This window comes from Danio aesculapii, chromosome 24 (genome assembly GCF_903798145.1).
Source record: "Danio aesculapii chromosome 24, fDanAes4.1, whole genome shotgun sequence".
NCBI lineage: Eukaryota > Metazoa > Chordata > Actinopteri > Cypriniformes > Danionidae > Danio > Danio aesculapii.
This window is the reverse complement of record NC_079458.1, coordinates 8,122,355-8,141,576: the sequence shown is the minus strand read 5'-3', so window position 1 is coordinate 8,141,576 and position 19,222 is coordinate 8,122,355. Positions and strand designations below refer to the sequence as shown.

At 35.2% G+C, this 19,222-nt stretch overlaps 1 protein-coding gene across 1 annotated transcript in view; it reads right to left on the bottom strand.

Annotated features, from left to right (window-relative positions):
- tmeff1b (transmembrane protein with EGF-like and two follistatin-like domains 1b) overlaps positions 1–11,028 on the bottom strand; it is a 48,361-nt gene extending 37,333 nt beyond the window's left edge. Inside the window, exon 1 of the mRNA XM_056451089.1 lies at positions 10,418–11,028. Coding sequence (XP_056307064.1) covers positions 10,418–10,586 — 169 coding nt within the window. The 5' untranslated portion in view covers positions 10,587–11,028. The remainder of the gene's footprint in view (positions 1–10,417) is intronic.
- Positions 11,029–19,222: the final 8,194 nt, after the last annotated feature.

Genomic DNA, 19,222 nt, shown 5'->3' with positions numbered 1-19,222 from the left:
ATTGTTTTACTTTTTGATCTCGTCCGGCACCAGTGTAAGAGCTGAAGGCCTGATGTTTTGCTTCATAATGTCTTTTAATATTATATTCCTTCATTACTGCAACTGATTCCTGGCAAATTAAACAGACACATTTCCCGCTGACCTCTGTGAAGAAATATTCTTTGCCCCAACGTGACTGAAATTTCCTGCACTCACTGTTGATTTTCCTTTTTCTTGGTTGCGCCATAACTCGCCAAAACGTGATTATCAATTATGTTTCCTTCAGTTTGTTCGGTTCGTTTTACTTCATAACAGGAACTGCTGCCTAATTGAAGTCATGTCATAGCGACACCCGGTGGTTATTTATTGAATTATGTACATTTTTGTATAGCGGGTCAGATTCTATTAATATTTATAAAAGGCCTCGTGGGCCGCCACAAAACTGATTGCGGGCCGCAGATGGCCCGTGGGCTGTAGTTTGGACACCCCTGGTCTAAACCATAGGTCACAAACTGGATTCCTGGAGGGCTGCAGCTCTGCACAGTTTTGCTCCAACCCTAATCAAACACAACTGATCCAACTAATCAAGGAGTTCAAGACTACTATAGACTATTAAGCAGGTGTGAGTTGGAGGTGGTTGGAGCTAAACTGTGCAGAGCCGCGGCCCTCCAGGAATTGAGTTTGAGATCATTAGTCTAAACCAATGGTGTGTGTTTAGAGACTGGGCTTTCTGTTTGTCTGTCCAATGCAATCTCTCTCTTTAATATCGTGCGGTTTACATACAAGTTGCTGTTGATTGGGCTGACATTTTGACACAGCCACTAAACAAGGGAAAATGTATCTCAAACCACTTTTGCACACCCTGTTTTCAGGAACCAACCAGGAAACTGTATAAAATGTGTACGGTTTGATCTCGTCTTGTCGCGATAATGGAATTCGATACCAATCAGTACTGATATTTTAAAAACGTTTATTTCCCGCTAACATTTGAGCGCATTTTTAAACAGCGCTGATGTGCCATTGTGTTTACATGTTCAACAGAAATGACTGTTAGTAGCCATGAAGGTCATCAGTTCACCAAACTCACCGCTCTTTACTGAGTGTAACCACAGATACAGGGACACTGGAGCATTTTAAAGCCACGAGGATCAGCTGGTCTGTTTATAAGCTGACATACGAGCGATCTGCTGATGAATCGACTGATCTTCACAGCTTTAAAATGCTCCTGAATCTGTGGTTACACTCAGTAAACAGCGGTGAGTTCGGTGAGCTGATGACTTTCAGAGCCAATCACAGTCATTTCTGTTGAGCACGTGAACACAATGGCAAATCAGCGCTGTTTAAAAATGCGCTCAAATGTTAGCTTGTGTAATGGATGTTTTTAAAATTTCAGTACCGATTGGTAGAATGGCAGAAGGGGAGTGTTTGGGAAATCTGATTGACAACAGGGATTCTGTGGATTTGCCATCAATAGTCACATGCTCGATATAAAATAATACAATTTCGGCTTTAAGAAAAAAACTTTTATTTGACATTACGACAACGCTATTTACATATAACCTGGATTCCCGAGGACAACTTCCTCTTTGTAATACAAAGCTTTTCATGAATGCACATTCTGAACTGAAGAGAAGAAGTTGTTGAATAATGTCTTATTTTTTTAAGTGTTATTTTCCTCACAACATATACTTGTAGCTGATAATGTCACATCGCCTGTTTTGATGACGTTATTAGTTATTCTCCGCACTTTGAATGTTTCAGAACCCTTGCTGTCTATGAAGGATCAGAGAGCTCTCGGGTTTCATCTAAAATATGCTAATTTGTGTTTCGAAGATGAAATACAAAGCTTTAATGCATTTGGAAAGACATGAGGGTGATTCATTAATGGCAGATTTTTCATTTTTAGGTGATACAATAAGGTTGTATTGGTTAATGGTAGTTAATTTATTTACTAACAGACAATAAACAATACATTTATTACAGTATTTGTTTATGTTACTTAATGTTAGTTAATGGAAATACAGTTGTTCCTTGTTAGTTCACGTTAACTCGCGGTGCATTAACTAATGTTCACAAGCATGACTTTGGATTTTAATAATGCAATAGTAAATGTTGAACTAAGATTAATAGATGCTGTACAAATATTGGTCATACTTAATTCATGTTCTTATTATAAAATGTGTCACAAACTGTGAAAATTTAGCAAAAACTGTTTAAATATGCAAATGACGTATTGCTTAATTAAATATGAAATGAGCAGAAATAACACATATAGGGCTCTATTTTAATGATCTAGGTGTAAAGTCTAAAGCGCATGGCGCAAAAACATTAAGGGCGTGTCCGATTCCACTTTTGCTATTTTAAGGACAGAAAAAAATGCTCTTAGCCGCGGCGCGTGGTTGTGCTTATTCTCTTAAAGAGTTATGGGTGTGTTTTGAGCATAACATCTCCCATTCCCTTTAAGAGTCAGTTGCATCGTGCCATGGGGCATTTGCTATTTACATGGTGGAATTTGGAAGTGGAAAAACTGAACACTTGCGAGAAAACGGATAAACAGACAATCTGCAGCGCGAGGATAAAGAATGAACCTCCTCAATTCAGCCTCTTTACTTTCTGTTTACTTTTACGCTTTACTTTACTCCTTTACTTTAGTGGAGTAAGGAAACGGTGTTGTACGCACTCCACTGAAGACATCCATTAGCCTACATATTTAATTTTGTTTGTTAAACGCAAAGTTTTGTTTCAAAACTATTTTTAAATTCAGATCTATCCAAACACACATCTAATTCTTATGCCCCATATAGTGATGCAAACGTCTCCAAAACCCCACAGGTGGACAAATCTAAACTTCTTTTATTAAAACAAATATAAATATGGATATAATAAATAATACTGCTTTAATGGCGTTCCATTGCTGCTATTGTTGGTAGAGTGAGCAAGTTTTTACCCATAAAAGTAGGAGTCCGTATAGGCAAAATAGATGCAAATAAAAATTTTCCAAAAATCAGAATTCTTTCATCCATATCACACTTCATTGTTACCTTAGGTTAAGGTCAAAGTTACATTGAAAAACTGTGTGGTTCCTACCAACGCTCTCTTCCTCCAAGCAGTGAAGCCACAGTTATGTAGTCTGGTACTGACACCTTGTGGCCAATCGCCAATATACAATGTATGGCTCCTACAACTGCTAATAATAACAGTCCACAAAGTAGCGCAAATGGATTTGCTATTTAAACAATGTGCTGCAAAATGTGAAAATTAGGGTTGCGCTGGTCTGAAAATAGCAATAAATCGCGCCTTACACATCCTGCGCCTTATTGCGCTGGTTGTATGATAGGGCCATAGTCTTTAAACTAGCTAAACGGCTTAATTATGTTAGCCTAATCTCCTTAAAAATCTTAAATTCAACTAAGCATATCCAATTCTTTTACAACCACAACCAACCAAGCATAATGACACTGGCTCAACCAATGGCTTGGATTTGAGGGTGGGCATTTGTTGACAGAACGAATAAACATTATATATATAATGACACATTTTGTCTTCAAATCAGCAAACATTCAAAGAAATTGTACATGTATCCAGTGAAATAGATCTTAAAATCTACCAAGCACAACATTTTGCCGTCTAAAAAACACAAGAAACAAAGCACGGGCTAAAACAGCGTGACAACATACCAGGATGAACATGTTCCCTTAAATGGGTTGGTGCGCGCCTTCTGCATGCACACACATGCATTATGCAAAGCTTTGCAATACTGCTTCCCTCCGGTCGACCCCTTGCCCTGTCACGGCAGACGCCATTGATTTCAGACCTATGGGCTACGGGGGAAACTACGCGCATAAAGCATCTCCCTCGCACTGGAGTGATTTAGAGGCCGTTTGTCTGTTCAATGGAAAGCCATTAAATTGACTGATGAGTATAAGAGTTGGGTTTTCATATCCAGCCTGCTTTAGAACCCCGGCATCCTTGAATACAAAAAACGGCGGTTGCATGTCAATTGATATTCTCTCAGATGTGTGCGCTTTGTGTTGTGAACGATGTGTGTGTGTGTGTGTTTCAATAGAGCTCTGGAATCGGACTGAAGACTACTTAAAGAAATCATTCTGTGCAGCCACAGTCTCCATTGATGAGTCTGGCCGGATCATACAAAGATTAGAGCTCTGATTGGTAAGTGCACAGGATGCGCTCAACAGTAAATGCTATTTAAAATGCATTATCTAAAATTCAAATAGCTTATTCAAAGAATAATAGATTTGATTGACCTGCACTTAGCGGGAACAGCTAAAGTTTCTGTAATCTCTTATTGAGGTCAAATATTCAGATAAGATAGTTGTGATAGCTTAAGAAAGGCTTTGCATACACATGCTAGGACTGCACAAATCTGGCAATATTGTTGTTGAATATTGCGATAATAATTCATTGCCTATTTTTAAAGAGCCCCTATTATGCATTATATAAGTTCATATTTTGGTTTTGGGGGTCTCCATCAACAGGCTGATGTGCATGCAAGGGCAAAAACCTCTTTTATTGTCTTATAATATGCATTTATTTTTACCTAATTATCCCAACGACTCCCATATGATTTGTTCAGCAATTCATTTGTTCCCAAAGCCCTCCTTATCATGAAGTGAATCTGCTGTGATTGGTCCGATGACCCTGTCTGTTGTGATTGGTCGACTTGGTTCAGTGCAAGGCAGAGAGAAATGCCCAGCACGGTTATGAAGTAGCAGCCAGAGAGTATGTGAGAGCCCAATGCAAAAGTGCATTAAAGCAATGCAGTTAAACACCAGCATATTACTCTGCTCTTAAACCTAACCCAGAGTAATAACAATGACACACATTCAGTACACACATCCACACAGTGGCAAAAGTTGAACTATTTTGAAAATTGACAACACTGAAGGTGGCCATAGCAAAGGTAAACGGCAGAGGATCGCGAGTTCAGAATCACATTTAAATTGGTAAAGGAAGAAGCACGCTTCACGTTTTCAACGTGGTTTTGGATGCAATATGTGAATAGCCCCATGAAGATTTAACCTGAGAGATGCAGTACAAGCACTGGCCTATAATAGATAAGTGATTACAAGTCACGCAGAGCGATTACAACTTACAGCACACAATTGAATACATATTTTGCAAACTACACAAAAAGAGGCAATAATTTTAATTATACTCGCATCTTATGATCTGGAGGAAGATGAAACTGGTCCATATGAACTGTAACAGTTATTGACAAAGTCCCTGTCGATGTCTGACAAAGTGCCATACATTAGTAGTCTTTGCTGATCCTTCCTTTAATAGCAAACGACCGACAAATCCTGCGCTGCAGTGTAGGTTATTGTATCAATCATCAGAAAAATGACAGGAACAAACACAGCACTAGGTTGGCTATACTGTGGTATTGTTGTGAAAACGAACTTTAACCCTTTATTCCCCGCAGCTGAATCTCTATCTCTCAGTGATAGCCATTTTCATGCCATGATCAGTCCCGTGATCCCCCACGCTCTGCTAGTGTCTGAAGGGAAAGGCACGTTCACGTTTTACCAGATCCGGTACTTCATATTTGGTGATGTACTGTATTGATGTTGAGGCGTTCAGGCAAAAGATCCGAACTCAACACGATTCACTTATTCAACTCTGAGTCGACTATTTCATTAAAGAATCGATAGTTTTAAACATGGTCCACTTCCAGATTTAAACCTCAGCTGGATGTTTTCATTCACTAAGTGCTGTGTTAGGAGGTCATTTTCAAAAACCCATAATAGGGGCTCTTTAAAACTAATTTATGTAATGATTATACTAAATTAAACAGGTAATCAATGAACTAATTAAATCATCATGCAGGCTAAAAAATATATATATCAAGGTGCAAACATTTCAACTTTAAAACACAATGGATGTGGTATTTACTGTCTCTACTTTGAGTTTATCTTTGGGCTGGTCTAGCCAATATCATAACAGCACCAACTGGGGAGGTGGGTACAAAGACAGTAAGGTCCCTTCTGATTGGTCAAATTTGAAAAGTACCTATATTGCAGCCTTACTAGGCCTGTAGTTGGTAATGCCACTTTGTAAAGAAACACTACATATCTGCACTTCTGGATTCCATCATTGCTTATGTCTGTGGACTGAACACGTCATTTACACATTTGTGTTTTAATAGTTTACATAAAGATGATAACTGGTATTATATTTTCAATCTTTGGAACCAGTTTTCGCAAGTTTGTTTTTAAGCTCCAGGACAACTTTTTTTCTGTAAATTAACAGCCAAAACACTTAAAACAACTTGTAAACTGTTGCATTGGTTCAACGTAAACAAAAAACAAAGGACCTGTTTACACTTGGGGCATGCTCTAGTGTTGTCATGATACTGGAATTCGATCCCAATCGAAACTAAAATTAAAACGTCCATTTCCCATTAACATTCGTGCGCTGTTGAGTGCGTTCTTGAACAGCACTGATTTGCCATTGTGTTCACATGCTCAACAGAGATGACTGTGATTGGCCATGAAGGTCATCAGTTCACCGAACTCACCACTGTTTACTGAGTGTAACCACAGATACAGGGACACTGGAGTAGTCGTTGCTTGCTGCAGAAGTTGGGAAATTCTCAACTTTTCAAGCGCCAATGGAAGCGTCAGCCAATCAGATCACTTTATGCAAATACCCCAGCTCAGACAGTAGCCAGACTAAGCCAAGACATGCTCTCGGTCAAGTGTTAACGCTGTGTGAATGCACGGTTAGTTACAACTTACACATTACTAAATATTTTCGTGTTGCACCACTGAACTTAATTTAAATGTAATGCTACATTCCAAGTAAATATTTACGGCAGCCTCCCACCATGTATAATGGTAGAAAAGAGACAACGGAGAGATTAGTTTACATAGAGGAGCTCACGATCATAATGAAGAAGGATTTCCTTATACTAACAGCTTCATTTTCCTCCCAACCCTTGCTTTTTTCAGTTTATGAACCACGAGTTTCATTTTCTTTCAAGGAATGTTTTATATTAACTTTATTCATCAATTAAAACGAGAATTTCTTATTCTCTCTGCTCCTTTCTCTTTCACATGTAGGATATAAAAAATTAAGTTTATGTTTTGATAACTTTGTGTGCGTTCAATTTCACATGCATTCACGGCTCGTGATGCAGATGTGTGCGTCGTCTGTTATAGTGACTGACTGTAATTTAATGTGCTATTAAAAATGTCATTTATAATTTCATTTTCATAGGACAGTTATATATAGATGCATTAGTCGCAGAATTTTAAAGCAGTTTAACGATTTAAATGCTTTTTATTGGATATTACGTCATTCAATGTGACTACGACTTCCATTTTGGAAGTGTTATTGCAGAGCAACACAAACAGCACGCAGAAGTATAAATGCACAGCTACATGCAAGGCTTGCGCCATGGGTCAAGCCGATCACTCGACGAAGAAGTATAAATCAGCATTAACCAATCAGGGATGCGTTTCTGAAACCATCGTTAGCCAACTAAGCCAACTAGGGCGTACTCACACTCTGTACAGTTGCCTTGAACCGGGCCAAAGCACGCTTACTGGGCACGGTTCGGATAGCATAGTGTGCCCTTGTAAACACAGTTCTTGGCTGTGTTCTATTCCCACTTATCCCCCCTACGCCCTATTTATTTATAACATTCTAACATTTAAACTTGGAATGATTTTTAAAAAGCATTAGGTCATCTCTCTTAGGTGTAATTTGCTTTCAAAGTATTGTTACAGTTCAGTTTTAGCGATCTTCATGCTTACATTTGCTCTTCCTTCACAGTGCACTTTGAAAACATTGATGTCATTTTTAAACACAGCCATGGCTCATGATGAAAGCTATAGGTGACCTATAATTTCAAAGCGGAATTTACGTTACGTCTCCGAAACTTGTGAAAACAAAAAACCTATCATAGGTTAATGCTGTTAATTTATAGGTTATTTATTAAGTATCTGTACTGTATATGACATGGGCCTGTTGGTTAGAACTTTCTGCTGTGGTTTGCATTTGTCAAATTGTGAAAGTAGACTTTCAAAAAATAAAAAATAAATAAACTATGTCCTCCTTAATAATAATCATCATCATCATTAATATTATTAATATTAAATATTAAAGTAAGATTTTTTTCATTTCCTAATACATATTAAATATTACATTTCATTTCTTAATAAATAGCCTCATTATTTATTTATTTATAGGATTTATATATGAGATTAGAATACGTTTTAGTTTCTGTAAGTGATTTTATGTTAATTTAGAATAGAATATGGAATGTTCTCAATAATATTTGTAAAGGAAACATGCTCTATATGTGCCATTTACATATATTTCAATTAATATGGAAAGCGAGTGCATGTTTTTATCAAAACTAATATTGGATTTTTTTAATGCGTGTTTGTGTAAAACAATATCATTTGTACAAATAAATTATGGGGTTCTTCTTTAAAGAAGTTGTTACCAGCATTTTGTTACCATACCAGAAGCTGTTTAGAGCATCATTATGGGCGTTTTGCGTTATAACTAACGTGATTCAAATAATGGATCTGCGACAGAGAAACTACGGGTTTTGGGAAACACTCGACACTACATAGTTCTTTTCCCAAAGGATCCATCGTACTATGATAGTTCAGTTATGAGTTACGTCATTGTTTGAGAAACACACTCCAGAGTGTTGTCTTCAGCCAATGGCTAACACCGATTCAACATGCTAAACTGGGCCATCAAGCTCCAATGTTAACCCGATAACAGGCAACTTTGGAACACACCAAAGAAACTATCTTGACCAACGGTAAAGCATTGGTGTGTCCTGCCCTTAAGACATCGTTTTGTAAAATATTCAGGCAGCAAAAGTCTCATAGGCCTAGCATGTTTTAACAATACGTCCTGTAATGTTTTTAGGTCAGTAAATGGAGACTGGTCATATATTGCTTCGGAAGTGGCCACAAGTGAACAAGCTCAATTTATTTTTACATTTAGCATCATCCATTTGTGACTTGAATTGACAAAAACACCCAAAATATGGTTATAAAGCAGCTTCAAATCAGTTAAACCATATAATATGTGAGGGCTGAAGTAATAGGTTGTTATTTATCATTCGCTGATGAGTAGAAATGAAAGCACAAATATTGATTAACTGAGATCCAGGATCAAATTCCTGGAACATCATCAATACAGAAATCATCCAATCTGCTGTGTTAATATATAAAAGCCAAAAAACTAGACCCTTTTGTAAAGCCTCTACCGAAATGCATCCCTCACAACACTGAGCGAGTGCTATAATAAACAAAACCACCATCAAAAACAGGATGTCTAGTGAATTAGTGACACTAAGGAGAAGGGCATCAATGAAGGGTGCTTTTTTTCAGCTTGCGGTCAGTTTTATCCAACTGCTGAGGGCAGTTCTGATGCCCCTGAGACTTGCTCCATTGTGTTCCTGCCTTTTACAAAACCAGCCCGGCGCTTATGCAGGACAGCCACTGATTAAACCACTGGTGCCTGGAGCTTTGAATCTGAAAACACTGGCGCACAATGGCCACCATTGTCAGCTGCTTTTCCTTCTATTAATTCTAGGTGACAAAAAGGGTGTCAGGATTTTAAAAGGAAGGACAGCGAGACAAGAAAAAGCCCATCTGGAGAGTTTACATTATATATAATGACCCAAAAGACCGAGATGAGCATTGTGTTAAAAGGTTACATTTGAAACACTTGCTTATTTTGACATTTTCCACGCAGTTATTGCGTAAACAGTCATCAGGTGCAAGAGTAGTCTTAAATAAACTAATAAAACCATTGACCTGTTTGCTTATTCCCTAAAAACCATACAAATGCTGCAAAGACAATCGCTTAGATATGGTTGGAGACATCCATTGTCTAATCTATTAACAAATGAACACATTTCTAAAGGTCTACAAAGACACACAAGACAATAAATAACAGCATGTTTTCCAAACAGGCCTGAAAGCCCCCCATCGGTCACCATACGGGACAGTACAGACTCACTGTTACCTCTCAAACCGCATACAAGCTAAACATATGCCATAAAACACTACAATTGGCCGGTTTGTGACCATACACAAACCAAAAACTCATCTATTAAACCAATTGTTCTTGGTTTCTCTGAATCTGTGGCCACCAGAGACCCCTGATGAGAGTGATGTTATAGGGTGGGGTTCACGCGTCCCTTTATATTGTCTCACCTGATGTGGTGCATCAAAAGATGGATGCATCCCCCCATGCAAATCCATTCAAACAAGAGTTAATATATGCACACAAATCAAAATAGCCCGGTGCATTAGTTTATTTGACAGGTAGTTTGATTTCAGCAAGCCTCCAGAGGCCATGCATGAATCTCCATCTTCAACAATATCTGCAACAATGATACAAAGTGAGCGATTCCGTGCAACAAATTAGTAGCAATGCATACCTAAACAGCCCTTTCCTTTGCCGGACGCACAGTCGCTGTTCTGCGGGTAGGATGACTGGACGGATCCCCGTGCTGGGCTGATGATGGTGGTGGTGATGGTCAGCAAGCAGAACACACATAATAATAATTCTGCTCCAGTCCAGCTTACAAACCCTCTTCCCATCAGCATGATGTATGTTTATCTCCTCTTTGACCTGTTCAGTAAAGGCGCAGGCGAACAAAAGAGGAGCAGCGTGTGGATGATGCGGAAAATACTCCTTTTAAACCGTGTTTGTGTCCCGGGAAGGCCGACGGAGCCTTAAGAGCATCACTCCGGTGTTAAAAACAGCACATTAGCCCTGGTGTCCGCGAGCTCCAGCGCTTCTCAGTAAGCGCGCTCCGCCGATGATTCCTCGCGCTCCGGCTTTGTGTGCATCTCTCTCGCGCGCGCGGCTCTTTTGCTGGATGTGATGAAAAGCGACTGTTTTTCCGGTTTTTGACTGATTCTGATTCCCGTTCAATCCGTTCGTGTCCGGGGAATAACGCGAATCTCCTTGCCCAAAATCCTAACAACAAAGGGTCGGCACGGATGGGTTGCGGTCACGTGACTCGTGAACCACCTCCCCCATTTCCCGGAGGACACGCAGGACCCCGAAAATCTGCAGGACTACCGGCGGGTCATTATTAGCATGCGTTTTTTTGTGTGGTAATCGTATATGGCTCGTGTGTGTGTGTGTGTGTGTGTGGTGGTAATATTTTATTAGGTGGATTTTAATTTATAAAGTAATTTTCCATGTGATTGCACAGTGCTGTTTTATTAGTTATTACAGAATATTTTATTGGTTATTACAGGTTTATTAACATTATAAATAATGTTGTGATTCGTAATGTATATTTTACAATAATTTAAAATGTATACAAGTATGTAAATGTTTTTTACATATAGACTTTTCAATTGAATATATATATATATATATATATATATATATATATATATATATATATATATATATATATATATATATATATATATATATATATATATATATATATACAGTGCTCAGCATAATCGAGTACATACATTTTTATCCATTTCTCAGTGAATATAGGACTTGATAGGAATATGTACTTTAGTGTATTTAAACAAAACAGATTGATTAAACAGATATATTTATTAAAATAGTATTTTAGTCATCAAACATATTTAGAAATTGAAAGAGAATACAATTAAATTCAAGCAAAATATTGTGAAAAAAATTACAACCTACAAAATTTCAACTACATTTTTCCATTTTTATGCTTCTCTTGATTTTATATGTTTTTTTATATTTTAGTACTTAAATTTGATATTTTAAAATAATTTTTTAAATATTTGAATTTGTAATAAAATATAGTTATTTTTATTTTAGTTAAAACTGTGTTTTGTAATTAATTCAGTTGTTAATGTCTGTATATTTTTAATTTAATACTTTTTAATAGTAAAAAAATATATATATAGAGAGAGAGAGAGAGAGAGAGAGCCAGAGAGCGAGAGACAATACACAATTTTGGAGGTGACAAAAATGTATTATTTGTATGTTTGTTTTAGTACTTTATTAATTTAGAAAGATCAATCAAAAAACAGTAATAAGCTTTACAGTTTAGTTTATGTAACGTTTGGCAATACCTTCTATTTAACTGATAAATATAATACAATAACTATATTATTAAAAATAAACTGAAATATGTATTTACACTGCTCCAAAAAATAAAGGGAACATTTAAACAACACAATGTAAGTTTTCACCTTTTTTGAGCACACACACAGATATATACAGTTGAAGTCAGAATTATTAGCCCCCCCATTGAATATTTTTCTTTTTTAAATATTTCCCAAATTATGCTTAACAGAGCAAGGACTTTTCACAATATGTCTGATAATAGTTTTTCTTCTGGACAAAGTCTTATTTGTTTAATTTCAGCTAGAATAAAAGCAGTTTTTAATTTTTTAAAATCTTTTTTTAAATCTTTTAAAAAATGTTTAAAATTTTGAAAACATTTTTTAAATATAAAAAATAAATACATGTACAAATTCTAAGATGTTTTCATGCCTTTCTATAGGAGGTGGTTTTTGTCAAATCAATTTTGTACACAATGAGTGAGAAGTTTTTGATTAGTTAGTGTTTTAGTTTATGTGATTATGCCTGTATGTTTTAAACTGACTTTTTAATTAATTGATTATTATTGTTTTAATTTTTACCTGTCCAGGGACTGCAGGTGGAAAATAGCAATTCTGCTACAACCTGGCACAATGCATCTTTCCTTTTTGAGGTAAATGTAAGTTTAACTAAATAAATTATAATATGTACAGTTGTAATCAGAATTATTAGCCCCCCCCCCCCTGAATTATTAGCCCCCCTGTTTATTTTTCCCAAATGTCTGTTTAAAGAAAAGAAGATTTTTTCTACACATTTCTAAACATAATAGTTTTAATAACTCATCTCTAATAACTGATTTATTTTATCTTTGCCATGATGACAGTAAATAATATTTGACTAGATATTTTTCAAGGCACTTCTATACAGCTTAAAGTGACATTTAAAGGCTTAACTAGGGTAATTAGGTTAACTAGGCAGGTTAGGGTAATTAGGCAAGTTATTGTATAACGATGGTTTGTTCTGTAGACAGTCAAAAAAATATATAGCTTAAAGGGTCTAATATTATTGAAGAAAAAATATTATCAGACATACTGTGAAAATTTTCTTGCTCTATCAAACTTTATTTGGGAAATATTGAAAAAAGAAAACAAATTCAAAGGGGGGGAGCTAATAATTCTGACTTCAACTGTATATGTATAAAGTGTCATGAAAAGATTAATTGCAATTAATCGCATTAAAAATAAAAGATTGTGTGTGTGTGTGTGTGTGTGTTTGTGGGTCGGTGGGTGGGTGGGTTTATGTGTGTGTGTGTGTGTGTGTACTGTGCATATTATGCATGTAATGCAGCTAAAACAAATTAAGTAGAAATATATTTTGTATTTTTTGTAATAAACAGTACACATGCATGCATAATGTAAATACAACTTTTATTTTGGAATGCGAGTAATTGGTATACAATCACAAAATATTTGTTTTTCCTGAGGTTTACATGCAGTTGAAGTCAGAATATTTAACCTTTGATTTTTTGTTATTTTTTTTTATATTTCCCAAATTATGTTTAAGAGTCCTATTTGTTTTATTTTAGCTAGAATAAAAACAGTTTAAAAATCATTTTAAGGTCAAAATTATTAGCCCCTTTAAGCTATATATTTTTTTCGATAGTCTACAGAACAAACCGTCATTATACAATAGCTTGCCTAATTATCCTAATGTTTTGAAAAATATCTAGTCAAATATTATTTACCATCATAATGGCAAAGATAAAGAAATCAGTTATTAGAAATGAGTTATTAAAACTATTATGTTTAGAAATGTGTTAAAAAAATCTCTTCGTTAAACAGAAATTGGGGGGAAAAAAAAACAGGGGGGCTAATAATTCTGACTACAACTGTAAATCTAACAACAGTTTTATGCTTCATAACTTAAGGACTTCATGTGGTTGTTTTAACAAACTGTTCAAAATAGTCCAAAATTTGGATTTTATAAAAAATTTGAGCCTGTGTATACTTTGTTCAAATATTGTGATTGGGTAACAAGTATGATGCAGCAAGAGATATTCAGTCACTATCCTAAATATGTCTGTCATTTTCAGCTGTTGTCTCTGAAATGCAGATTAACAGATTATTTTCACCAAATGCACTCATCCTCCTTAGATACTGTGACATTTAATGCTGTTCACTGATTGTTCAGTTTAATACAGTTTGTTAAGTTACAACACACACACGAGACCATTAAAGGATTAAAAACCAACAAAGCAGTAAATCCTCATGAAATGTGTCTGTGAGAGAACCTGTGGCCTTCTGGTTTTAATATGCATGTTATTGCAGTAGACGCACCATATCTGCATGTATTTTGTGCTGCAGGGCTGTTGATCATAATGAGCTGCCGATGCTCCAGCTGCTCTATACTGCTGTCAGTATTGATCCAGAGGACACACAAGTACACTATTGATCTGACACACAGACATTTAATAGACTAAAAACCAGACGCTCACTGCTGTATGTCAGCTGTTTCCATTCCTACAAAAAATATTAAGTGAATCAAATGAGTTTACTTAATCACTTTAAGGTAACTGGTTTAAAAGTAAGTCAAATATTGCTTTTTACAGTGTAGTAAATGTAATCATTTGAATGAATTATTAAAACGAATCAGCAATGAATCACTGTCACTGTTCAAAGTGGAGAGATTCAATTGTTTTTTTTTCCAAACCGATTCAGATTATTGATTCAGTTTAATATGGAGCCAGATCAGTCCCCAAAATAATACATTTACAAAATAAAACTCATAAATCCTCAACACAATTCACGTTTACAAAATCCAGTTCGCAATTTCAAAACACAGCTCATAAATATGCAAATTCAATTCGTAAGTTCAAAACACGATTCATCGATTCAACGATTCAGTTGCTGCGGTCGTCAGGGTGCGGGGAATAGCGCAGGTTAAACAAAAATGCACCAATTGCAACAAATTAAGGTGCGAGTTAAAAAACACAGTTATATAAATAGATATATAAAACAGATATGTAAACAGCTTGGTATACAGTTAAAGGGGACACAAATACATGTAAATTAGGGAAGTTTAATCAGAAAAACAAGTGAGTATACTGAAGGTATATGCAATTATTGATCCTTAAAAGTCGTAATACCCAAACAGCTTGTGGGAAAAAAGTAGACATACGGAGCATATGTGCGTATAGCCCCGACTACACTACTGGTCCATCCCTTTATGACCACAGTGTGTCCATCTTCTGATGGCTACTTTCAGCAGGATAATGCACCATGTCATAAAGCGTGAATCATCTCAGACTGGTTTCTTGAACATGACAGTGAGTTCACTGTACTCAAATGGCCTATATATATATATATATATATATATATATATATATATATATATATATATATAGTATATATATATATATATATATATATATATGTATATATATATATATATATGTATAGTTGAAGTCAGATTATTAGCCCCCCTGTTTATTTCCCCCCCCCCAATTTCTGTTTAACAGAGAGAAGATTCTTTCAACACATTTCTAAACATCATAGTTTTAATAACTCATTTCTGATAACTGATTTATTTTATCTTTGCCATGATGACAGTAAATAATATTTGACTAGATATTTTTCAAGACACTTCTATACAGCTTAAAGTGACATTTAAAGGCTTAACTAGGTTAATTAGGTTAACTAGGCAGGTTAGGGTAATTAGGCAAGTTATTGTATAACGATGGTTTGTTCTGGAAAACAAAATAGCTTATAGGAGCTCATAATTTTGACATTAAAATGGTTTTTAAAAAGTTAAAAATTGCTTTTATTCTAGCCGAAATAACACAAATAAGACTTTCCCTAGAAGAAACAATATTATCAGACATACTGTGAAAATTTCCTAGCTCTGTTAAACATCATTTGGGAAATATTTAAAAAAGAAAAAGAAAAGAATTTAAAGCGGGGCTAATAATTCTGACTTCAAATGTATATTATGTAAACAAACACAAACTTTTATTTCAGATGTGATTAATCCTTTGACAGCACTAATTCTAAGCAGGTTTACATCAAAGTATACTTATTCAGCTTTTAGTTGATATAAATAGCAATTTTTAAAAATCGCCACTTATGAGTAGTTTTGGTCCAGGGACTATTTAATTTATCCGTGAAAGGCGAAACAAATTTATTCAAAATCCCAGACACAGAATGTTACCAGGATTTTTTGTTTTGTAATAACTTAAAAGAGAACATTATAGGAACATTCCATGTGTGTGTAAAAAATATATTACTGGATAACCAACAAAGAGGATTTTAGGTACAAATGAATGATAATCAACCTGTTGAAAACAAACATCAAAAAACACTTTTGCTATTATAAAACTATGGTTAATTTAGGAAAGACATAAGCATCTGCTGTGTAAGTGCGCTTTTATTTTTGTACTTTTAATGTTGTGATGTTGAATTAGATCAGCTCAATAGCATGCATTGATTTTTAAATGTACTCTGCTTTTAGCAACATGCACTTTCGGCATCACTCTTCATTCATATTGAATGTAAAGCTGAAACTATATTTAAACTTGGGTCAAACATGATAAGATGCATCAGTGTGATGTGCGAAATTGCTTAAAAAAGCTCATCTCCAGCGTCACCAGCAGGTCCACAACAAAATCAACAAGTCCGGCTTAAAGAGACAGTTCACCCAAAAATAAAATTCTGTCATCATTTACTCGTTCTCTAGCTTCTTATAGTCATAGATGCAGAGTAAAATATATTTTGCAGAATACTTCTATTTTAAACTAAAGATTTAAAACACTTAGTTATCAATGCATTTGCATAAGCTTGAGAAAAAAATATTTTGAAATTAGTTCATGACAATATATTAAGAGAAGCAGAATTTATATATATTTTTTGTTATTCAGATAGTTTGCATAATAACTCAACTTCTCAAATAAATAAGGTTTTATTTGTCCAACAACTGCACATACTTAATAAACAGTGACATTTAGATCAATATGTATGAATTATAAGGTCATTCATTTGAAACATTTTGTGTTCTGATTCATAAATTGCTTGAAAAAAATGTATTGTTCATTTTTTAAAAACAAAACAAAAAGCTTTAAGCAATTCATTATTTTAGATAACCCAGATTTAAAGAATTAAGTTTAATTTCTATTGTCTTCATATGTGGATTTTTAGTCCAGTTTCAGATAATTATATTATTTAAGTTACTTTTTTTACAATGTAATTATAAAAGTTATTTTAATGATGTAATTAATTACTTTCTTAACTTGCTTAACATTGATCCCTGCTGAAAAAACTATAGAAAGTTATCATACACTGTAAAAATAATCTGTAATTTTACGGTTTATTTCCGGCAGCTGGCGTGCCAGAAGAAAACATAAAATAACGGAAGTTAAATTACAGAAATTTACTGTAAAATAACAGAAGTTGAATTACAGAAATTTAAATTTAAGGAAATTTCTGTAATTTAATGTCCATTATTTTACTGTAAATTTCTGTAATTTAATGTGCATTATTTTACTGTAAATTTATATAATTTAACAGCCTATATTTTACTTTTCTTTTTGGCACCCCAGCTGCCAGAAATAAACTGTAAAATTACAGATTATTTTTACAGTGTAGATGCCATAAAATACATAATAGAAACCACCACAGAACACTGTAAAAAAAAAAACTAAATGCTGGTTTCCACACAATCCCTTCATGTCGTCCCAATGTAAATTAACTTAATGGTTTTTAAAATTTTAAGTTGATTGAACAAATTAATTAAGTTGTCTCCCCAAAAAACGAAAGAATTGTGTTTAACTCATTGTAACTTAGTTTGAACAAGCAGCAAAATATTTTTTTTTTGATTGAAGCCTCCACAAAAACATTACAAACCAGAAAATGCTACTATTTAAACCAGTACATCTTAATGGTTTCAAATGTATTGGTTTTCAAACAGCACCAATAAGAGAGAAAGGTACCAGTAGAGACCCACAGGAACGTACCAATTCTATGATGGTTTCTATTATTTGCCAGCAGGAATAGTTCACCCGAAATGATCATTTACTGTTCCTTCAAGTACTTTTAAAACCTTTATGAGTTCTGTCAAACACACCAGAAGATATTTGGAAGGGTTTCATTAAGGGGTAGTCATTGACATCCATAGTACAGAAAGCAAAAACAATGGAAGTCAATGATTACCAATATCCTTAAAAAATCTTTTAATGCATTTAACAGTGGAAATAAACTCAAACATTAAATCTATTATAGCCCATATTGTGTATATACCAACCCAGGCTCATTCTGATTACATACCCCTATATAGAATTTTGGTGAGTGCAAAATACGTCCCAGGAGCTAAATTCTTTATGCAGTTTTTGTTTCCGCAAATCCACCAGAGGCAGCTGTGTGCTTTTTGAGATCTCAAATTTCTCTTGTGAGTGCCAATTGCGCTTGCTGTTCTCGTTTAAATCCACTAGAGGCCGCTGTCAACTGACAATGACTGACCGACCGACTGACCCACACTCCCCCTTCCCTAAACCCAACCAATAGTTTTAAAAAGCACCAATTGACCCACCCATCCACATCTCTGAAGCCAACCGCAATGTTTAAAAAAAGCAATCTAGAAAAAGAAAAGCCCTCGTCTGTTTTTTTACCATGTTTTCAGATTTTACCATATTCTTACTCTGTTATTTACTTTTTTGGCTTCTGTTTTTGTCTTACCCACTTTTTAGAACCGTTCTTCACCGAACTCGATTGTTGTGGTTAACTCCACTCTGCGTCTCAAGTCCAGTGACGTACATGTCGAGATACCAGAAAAACTGGTAACACTGGGAAAGCCGTCCATATGGAGGTAAGCGGTCAGCTGGTAAGCGAGAAAAGGAACGGCGTCATACCGCCCCCTAGCGTTCGTTTTAAAGATGAAATGCAGCCATATGTAGCTCTGGCTACATAATTCGTGGTTTCCAGAAACGTATACAGGGCTACGTTTTCAAAATGAGCCTATGTTGGTATACACACAAGACAAAAAAATTGATGTCTTGATGAAGAGTTCCGAACAGAGCTCTATGAAAGAAATATAAGCAGCACAGCTTTTTTTTTTTTTTTTTTTTTTTTTTTTACTGTCGCTAATATCCTTTGTTTATGTCTCTGTAACGAGTCGTATAATCTTCGTAATGACCCTAACACTG